This window comes from Quercus suber, unplaced genomic scaffold, assembly GCF_002906115.3.
Source record: "Quercus suber isolate HL8 unplaced genomic scaffold, Cork oak 2.0 scaffold_211, whole genome shotgun sequence".
NCBI classification, from domain to species: Eukaryota; Viridiplantae; Streptophyta; class Magnoliopsida; order Fagales; family Fagaceae; genus Quercus; species Quercus suber.
Window position 1 is genome coordinate 620,622 of NW_027069669.1, and position 9,504 is coordinate 630,125.

The following is a 9,504-nucleotide window of genomic DNA, read 5'->3' on the forward strand; positions in this document are numbered from 1 at the left end:
TTTGTTGAATACTTAGCAAGATGAACTGACAATATCAATTTACTCAAGGTATGTGGTCTGAGGAGCCGGACATGACCAATATTCTATTTGATATTTAGAGAGATGTCATGAAGTATTAATTTTCTTAAAGCATGTGATCCGAGAAACCAAGCATAACTAAAGTTATGTTTAATACCTCGTCAAATAATACGTAACGCATAATGTCATTAACAAAAGTATGGTAGAAAAGACTTTCATTAATAATAATACCTACGCAGATTATTTACATTCCAAGGGTGTAAGATAACATGTTTATCTAGATTTTCCAGATAGTACGCATCTATTCTAGCCACTGAGGTGATGCGATACGGCCCTTCCCAGTTAGACCCTAACTTTCCCCATACTGGGTTTTTTGTAGTACCTAAAACCTTTCTCAATACCAGGTCTCCAGGCGCTAATGGCCTAAGCTTTACATTGGCCTCATACCCTTGCTTGAGCTATGTTGATAATATGCCAATTGGACCATGACATTTTCTCTTCGCTCCTTAATCAAGTCTAAGCTCTTCTTCAACAGCCCATCATTGTTGCTCGGAGTGAAAGAACTTGTTCTTAGTGTTGGGAATCCAAACTCTAGATGAATAACAGTCTCGGCTCCATAAGTCATTAAAAAGGGTGTCTGTCCTATTGATCTGCGAGGTGTGGTCCTATATGTCCAAAGGACGTGTGACAACTCTTCTACCCATTTCTCCTTCACATTATCCAACCTCTTCTTGAGTCCACCCACTATGACCTTGTTAACAGCCTCAACCTGCCTATTCCCCTAAGGATAAGCCGGAGTGGAATACCTATTAGTAATTCCTAGGTCACAAGAGTACCTCCTAAAGGCTTTGCTATCAAACTAAAGACCATTATCAGAGATGAGTGTGTGGGGGATCCCAAATCAGGTGACAATATTTTTCCAAACAAATCTCTTGGCATCCATATCCTTGATATTTACCAATAGTTCAGTTTCAACCCACTTTGTGAAGTATTTTGTACTGACCAACAGCCATCTCTTATTCTCTGCTGCATTAGGGAAAGGTCCAACAATATCCAAGCCCCACTAAGCAAAGGGCCAAAGGCTGGACAGAGGATTAAGGACTCCCCCTAGTTGATAAATATTTGGGGCAAATCTTTGGTACTAGTCACATTTCTTCACATATTTTTGTGCTTCCTTCTGCATGTTCGACCATCAATATCCTTGTGTAAGGGCTCTGTGAGATAAGGATCTACCTTCTATGTGGCTTTCACAAATCCCTTCATATAACTCCTTCAGAAGTAGCTCTGATGCCTCAGGGTGTATGCATAGCAAGTACGGCCCGGAAAAAGAATGCTTATACAACTTTTGGTCCTTAGACAATCAAAATCGAGGAGCCTTTCTTCGCACTTTGTTAGTCTTTGACTTCACTTCGGGTAAGATATTTTCCTTGAGGAATAGTATTATAGAATCCATCCAGCTAGGCCCCAACCTAATTTGATGGATATGGACCACCCCACTCTTCATTTCAGTAGGCTTACACAAGTCTTCAACAAGGATAATTTGAGGCAAGCTCTGCGCCAAGAACGTTGCAAGCGTAGCTAGAGAATCAGCATGGGTGTTTCCACTTCTAGGAATGTGTTGTAAGTTGAAAGACTCAAACCTTGACTGTAAATGTTTAACTTAACTTAAGTGTTCTTGCATTCTCACATCCCTGGCCTTTGACTTACCCTGAACTTGGCCCACAATCAGTCTTGAATCTGAGAATATCTCCATTGCTTTTCGACCCATTCTCTAAACCATGGTCATCCCTATCAACAGAGCTTCATATTCAGCTTCATTGTTTGTGGCCGAGAAGCCCAATCTCAAGGATTTCTCAATTGTGATCCTCTTGGGAGATATCAGAACTAGCCTTGCTCCAGATCATCTGTGATTCACTGCACCATCAATGTATACCTTCCATGATAAAGGCTTTTGTAAGGAGATCACGCCAATTGATTTTCCATCCATGTCCTGCTTCTTCATTCTCTCCTCTATTGGGGATTCAGCAAACTCGGCCACCAAATCAGTAAGGAGTTGACCTTTGACAGAGGTTCGAGGCATGTACTTGATATCAAAAGCCCCTAGGATTGTACCTCACTTGGTAATCCTCCTTGTGTAATCAGCACTGCGGAGTAGAGATTTGAGTGAAAGTTGGGTTAGGACAACAACTGTATGTGATTGGAAGTAGTGGGAGAGTTTACACGTAACATGCACCATTGCCAAAATGACCTTCTCTAGTGGTAGGTAACAGACTTTGGCCTCATGTAGTGACTTGCTCACATAATAAACTGGCTTCTGCACATCACCATCAACCCGTACCAGTACCAAGCTCACCGCATGGGATGCTACTGCGATGTAAACAAATAAAACCCCATCCACTTCAAGCCTGGACATAATGGGTGGTCAAGATAGATATTCCTTCAACTGTTGGAAGACAAGGACACACTCCTTGGTCCATTCAAATCCCCTACACTTAGTCAGGGTTAACTTTAATCCCGCGGTAAGTGACCATGTACCCCAAGAACTTTCCTGAACCAACACCAAAAGAATACTTAGAAGCATTAAGGTGCAGCTTGTATTTCCTTAATATCCCAAAGATATTCCCAAGGTCATTAACATGCTCGGATTCTGCCTTACTCTTTACCATCATGTCATTTATATAAACCTTAATGTGTTTTTCTAATTGTGGCTCAAACAACTTGGTCATCATCTTCTGGTAGGTAGCCCTAGCATTCTTTAAACCAAAGGGCATCACTTTGTAATGGTAATTTCCCATGGAAGTGACAAAAGCTATCTTCTCTTGATCACTTAGAGCCAATGGTATTTGGTGGTACCCTTGAAAGGCATCTAAGAAACTCATCCGAGAATAGCCTACAGTTGCGGCCACTAATTGATCAATCTGAGGCATGGAGAAAGGATCCTTTGGATAAACCTTATTTAAATCTGTGAAGTCCACATACACCCGCCATTTTCCATTCTTCTTCTTCTTCACTACCACTGTATTAGCCAACCATTTAGGGTAGAACACTTCCTTAATAGCCACAGCCTGCTTAAGCTTGTTCACTTCTTCCTTGACAGCATCAGAATGTTCTTTACATGAGCGCCAAGGTGATTGTTTCCTAGGAAGGGCAGTTGGGTTGACATTCAGATGATGAAAAATGAAGTCTGGATCCACCCCAGGAACTTCATAAGCATTTCATGCAAACACATCAATGTTCTCTCTAAGAAATGCTATCAATGTTTCCTTATCCCGAGGAAGTAGCTAAGCTCCAACATGAAAGAACTTCTCTAGATCACCATCTATAACAATTTCTTCCAGCTTCTCACACTTTGTCCTTTTCGACACCGCATTCGTAGATAGGACTAGAGTCCTTGATTGCTATGATCTCCCCTCGACTAAGGCCGAGAACTCAGCTTCAGGCTGATGCATGATTGCAACTACCAAGCACTGCCTAGCCATGGATTGACTCCCAACAAGCTCTTCAATCTAGTCCTCCAATGGGCATTTCACCTTCAAATGCAGAGTTAAAGAAATAGCCCCTAGAGCATGAAGTCAGGGTCTCGCCACAATGGCCATATAGAGAGAATAAACATCCACCACAATGAAGTCTACCTCCACTACCTTTGAACCTGCCTACACAGGTAGTCTAATCTGACCTTTTGGAATGACAACTTTTCCATCAAAGCTTACCAAAGGTGAATCATAGGTTGTCAAATTCTTAGGCTTCAAGTTTAGCCATTTGTATAAGTCAGGGTACATAATCTCTGCACCATTGCCCTGGTCTACTAACACTCTCTTCATATCATACCCTCTTATCCTGAGTGTGACCACTAAAGCATCATTGTGCAGCTGTATGGTTCCAATCTTGTCCTCATCCAAAAAGCTCAACGTCAGTCGAGCCTTCACTCTAGCCCATTTCAGCTCAGAATTAGAGTCCTCGGAGGGCAGCCAAGTTATAGACATCACCTTAGAAGGATGAGAACCAGTTCTCCCAAGCACAGCAAAGATGACATTAATTGTGCTCAAAAGGGGCCTTGAAGAAGCGTTCCCCTGAGCCCTCGACCCTGCTTAGTCTTCGTGCCTATTGGGCCGATACAAATACTGTTTTAACCTTCCATCTCTGACCAGCTGCTTCAAGTGATTCCACAGAGTTCTACAGTCCTTGGTGGTATGTCTTTGTTCCTGGTGGTACTAGCAATGAAGATTTTGGTTGCGCCTCATAGGATCTCCTCCCATCTTGTTTGGCCATTTGAAGTATGACTCATTATTTATCTTCTCCAAGAATTGGTGTACTGGCTCTCAGAACACCGTGTTAACCACCTGAGGAGCCATAGACCTAGATTGCCCAGTAAAATCCCTTCAGGGTCTATTATTATTGTATCTGTCTGACCTGAAATCCCTTCTATCCTAAGGGATAATTTTAGCCTTTCCTTTCCCTTGTTGCTGATCTTTCTCAACCCGTTTGTACTCGTTGATATGATCCATAAGCCGACGCACACTCCTTACCGGCTTCTTGGTCAAGGACTTTCTCAAATCATGCTTGGTGGGCAAGCTGACCTTGAAGGTCCTGATGGCCACATCGTTAAAATCCCTATCGATCTCATTAAACATCTCCTAATATTTGTCCAAGTACGTTTTCAGGGTCTCTCTTTCTCGCATGGACATGGACAATAGGGAATCTAAAGGCCGAGGAACCCTATTGCAAGTGATAAAACGAGACCCAAACGTCTAAGTGAGCTCCTTAAAAGAATTAATTAAACCTGCACCCAGACCATCAAACCATCTCATCACCACAAGCCCCAAGCTAGATAGGAACACCTTGCACATCAAGGCCTCATTCTTCGAGTGCACAGTCATCCTCTGGTTGAAGTGACTTATATGCTCCACAGGATCTGTACGACCATTATACATGGTAAATGCTGGCTGAGTGAAGCGCCGAGGGAGCTTTCTTGCTTCAATCTTGCGTGTGAAATGTGATCTGGAAATTTGGTTTAGTGCCTTACTCATAGCATCATTTCCCAGATCTTTATGAGATGGGCTTTTACCCCTGCGCCTACGATGATAATCCTCGTTGCACGAGAAAGACCCACTAGGGGGTGTCCTCGATCTGGGCCTGTAGCTGTCATCTTCTTCTCCACCAGAAGAAGAAATAGAACTTGAAGGAGTTCTTTTCCGTCGTTCACGGCGTAACCTCCTCCGCAAGTGGTCAATCTCCTGCTGCATGTTTCTAGCATTCTCTTTATGGAGAGATGTGGCTGCCACCCCGAGATTGGCTCTTACTAGTATGGGTAGTGTGCACACTTCCCTCCCCGTCCCTTCTTTGTTCAAGATTATAGAAGTGATCTTGACGCTGAGACCCTATAGACTCTGCTAAGTTTGGACATGAACCTACCATAGTTGAACATTAGACTCACTACAATACCAGAACTTCCCACAGACAGCGCCAATTGTAAAGACTCAATTTGAATTCCTAGCCTAATGGATGGATGGGTCTATGCCCAAAAAGCCCAATACAATGAATTTGTAGAGAGTGGGTTAGAAACATGGGTTTTAATGAGTTAGACAACAAGAAAGGTAGATCCAGATGACAAGAAAATGAATATAGACTGGTTTAATCAAAAAGAAAATATCATCGGCACAATCCAAGGAGATCAATTCTTATATATTTCTTCTCAAGTTTTATTACAAGTTCAACCTTTGATTGCCACAATATTTTTCTCTTAATTTTTCTATCCCTTTCTCTCAGGGCTTCCTCTCTATTTTATACTATCATCCTTTCTTTATCTCTACCCCCCACGTGTAAATCATATTATTGATCCTGATCCCTGTCACATTAGCCATCTCCTAAAGTTTTGGAGAGTAGCTGTAAGGTTGAAAGCTACTGTTCAGGTATCATTTCCTCATTAATGCGGTCAAAGAGTTAGCTGCAAAGCATTTAATGCGGTGGTGATAGTTTTCTCTTAGATATTTCACAGCTCTCATCTGTCCTGTACGATCACAATGCATATCCTTATCAAAATAACTTCCTGGAACATCATTCTAGACAACAGAACACATTTTCTGACCTTTACCTCGTTAGCTGAGGAAATACTCCTCTCTGGCATACTTCTCCCATCTTTCACAATCATAACTTGCTTATGAAGTTCAAAGTCTTACATCCTCCTTATTGTTGATCTGTCCTTGAACCACTAAGCCTCCTTGGCCAAGCCCAAGGCCCAACTTATATTTTTGGGCCCCTTGTCCCAGGAATTTTATCAAAATGCCTGGCCAACTCTAGACTACCAGGGTCAGTTTGAAGATCATTTCTTAAATCACCTATGCAACTACAGTAAAAGCTTTACCGTAATCAATTGTCTAATGCAATTTCTCTGGAAGAAAATTCTGGAATGGGCACGCTGCCTAGCAATGTGACCAGAGTAGCATAATTGGCTGAATCATATGTAGCCAATTAGAAACTTGTGGTGAATAGACCTGCAAAAGTATGAAATAATGACTCATTGTTACTGCCAAAATTAACTATAATCTCTTTGTCATTGAATTTAATAGTGTCACTGAAATGTAGTTTAGCAATATTGCTTTTATCATGCGACTCATACACACTACCATCTTTCCATCACACACACCCACGCGAACCCCCCTAGGAGACTACAGGGTATCTGTTTCTTTGAGCATTGCATGTTATTAAAATGCCTTTATTTTATTCACGAAAGGGTAAAAAGGGAAAATAAAATGTCAACATTGATACTCGTTTTTGTGCAACATCCATCCTTTTTGTGAGAGCTTAGGAAAGGCAATGTGAAGAGGTGGTCCAAAGGATGGGATCTTTGCCTTTGCCCTGTATGATTTTTTCTTACCTCAATCTCGCCTCGCATGACGTGGAAATTTTTTTTGCCCCATCCCCACCTCTTGGGGCCCTGTGAAGCCCCGCGTCACCCCGTAAAACTCTACTTCTTATTAATCTACTCACAACTATTGCAATTGTTTTTAATAAAACTTATTTCATTAATAAAAATATACTTGAAATTAAAAATAAATTTATCCCATCAAATCAAACTAATTTTTAGCAAAAATTGAATAATATTATTAAAGTGTTTAACAAGATAATATTACAACAAAAAAATAAATCTCATAATACAAAACCAATGATTCAATAGTATATAAATTTGTTTATAATAAAGATAAAAGAAAATGTTAAAATTGATACTTTATTTCTAACTTTGCTAAAGCAAAAAAGAAGGGTAGAAATCCTTGTTGGGTAGAATAAAATAAGCTGATGATATGTTTGTTTAAATAATAGGATTTTAGGGTATAAAAATTTTACAATTTAACCCTTATTAATGTGGGGTGAGGCGGGTTGGGTCTAAAAAATCTAAACTCATCTCTACCCCACCCCAACCCGTGGTGCAGGGTGCAATCTCGTCTCATCCCTGCCCTACCACATTTGCGAAGCGGAAAAAACCCTCGTAAAGCGAAGCAGGGAGAGACGGGTCAAGCGAGACGAGGCAAAATTGTCATCTCCAAGCCCAAAGCGCTACTCCAGCCTCCAAGACCATGTAAAAATTGCCCCCTTCCAAGGATTTGTGCACACGCCAGTATTTACTCACAAGTCACAACACTTAAGCTAGTTGCTTATGGAAAACCATGTAAATTTGACTTTAGAAAATCACAGGAAGATAATTATTTACCGAAAAAAGCTAATCACGTGATCAGAAATATGCATATTTGAGTATTAAATTCAAGTTCAGTCTTGGAACCAAATGCAATGTAGCAATGAAGTCAATTACATAATCATAACAAGCTTGACCCTTTGTGCTTTGGCCAGATGAATGCACCTATATATTCATCTCAAATCGCTGTTCTGGTTGAGGTGTAAAGTGAAAAATTCCGGAGTACTACACGACTCTGAATCATTAATTTCCTATATTATTGATACGATATTTTAGCATGATTGATAAGTATAGAGAAGAATTTGAACCATTCAATCGTGAGAATTTCCTGGCTGGTGTCCCCGGCGCCTTGCGTGGTTGGAAACCTTTTCTATTGGATGTTTTGTCGACCATGATTGACATTGCTAGATGTTATTCAAGTTTTCTTAACCATTCCATTTTTTTCTCCCTACTGTTGATCTTTAGTCACCACCACGAGGTAGCATTTTTTGCCTTGGCCCAAAACGCAGCTTTTTTCAAAAAGTTGCGTTTTGGGCTGAACCAAACGCAAATAATGCTTCAGCTTTTTGTTGAACGCGCATATTGGGCTCAAAACGTGGAAACAAACGGGCACTCATACACACTACCATCTTTCCATCACACACACCCACGTGAACCCCCCTAGGAGAGTACAAGGTATCTGTTTCTTTGAGCATTGCATGTTATTAAAATGCCTTTATTTTATTCATGAAAGGGTAAAAAGGGAGAATAAAATATCAACATTGATACTCGTACTAAGAAAACATTATCAAAACCTATTGGTGGTTCAAGATCAAGGTCCTTCCCGGGGAAAAAATAAAATAAAATAAAATTTAAAAAAAAAAAAGTAAAAAACTTACATAGTCTTGGAGCAACATCCATCATTTTTGTGAGAGCTTAGGGATAGCAATGAGATGAGGTGGGTCCAAAGGATGGAGTCTTTGCCTTTGCCCCTCATGATTTTTTCTTACCTCATCCCTGCTCCATGGAAAATTTTCTTGCCCCATCCCCACCTCTTTGGGCCCTGTGAAGCCCCGCGTCACCCCGTAAAACTCTACTTCTTGTTAATCTACTCACAATTATTGCAATTGTTTTTAATAAAACTTATTTCGTTAATAAAAATATACTTGAAATTAAAAATAAATTTATCCCATCAAATCAAACTAATTTTTAGCAAAAATTGAATAATATTATTAAAGTGTTTAACAAGATAATATTACAACAAAAACATAAATCTCATAATACAAAACCAATGATTCAATAGTATATAAATTTGTTTATAATAAAGACAAAAGAAAATGTTAAAATTGATACCTTATTTCTAACCTTGCTAAAGAAAAAAAGAGGGGTAGAAATCCTTATTGGGTAGAATAAAATAAGTTGATGATATGTTTGTTTAAATAATAGGGTTTTAGGGTATAAAAATTTTACAATTTAACTCTTATTAATATGGTGTGGGGCAGGTTGGGTCTAAAAAATCTAAACTCATCTCTGCCCCACCCCACCCCATGGTGCAGGTTGCAATTTCGTCCCATCCCTGCCCTACCATATTTGCAGGGTGGAAAAAACCCACATAAAGCGAAGCAGGGAGAGACGAGTCAAGCAAGACGGGGCAAAATTGTCATCTCTAAGCCCAAAGCGCTACTCCAGCCTCCAAGACAGGGGCGGCTCCACTTGGAGCCCAGGGGGTTCAAATGAACCCCCTAAATTGAACCCAAAAAAAAATTTATTATAATATATTTTTTTTATTTTTCTTGTTTTGACATTTAAAATAAAAATTT

At 40.2% G+C, this 9,504-nt stretch overlaps 1 protein-coding gene across 1 annotated transcript; it reads right to left on the bottom strand.

The window, feature by feature from the left end:
* Positions 1-448: 448 nt before the first annotated feature.
* On the bottom strand, positions 449-2,098 carry LOC112005164 (uncharacterized). The gene is made up of 2 exons (XM_024037415.1): positions 1,952-2,098; positions 449-799 (listed from the first exon to the last, which is right to left on the bottom strand). Exons 1-2 carry the CDS (start codon positions 2,096-2,098, stop codon positions 449-451), a joined length of 498 nt encoding a protein of 165 aa, XP_023893183.1.
* Positions 2,099-9,504: the final 7,406 nt, after the last annotated feature.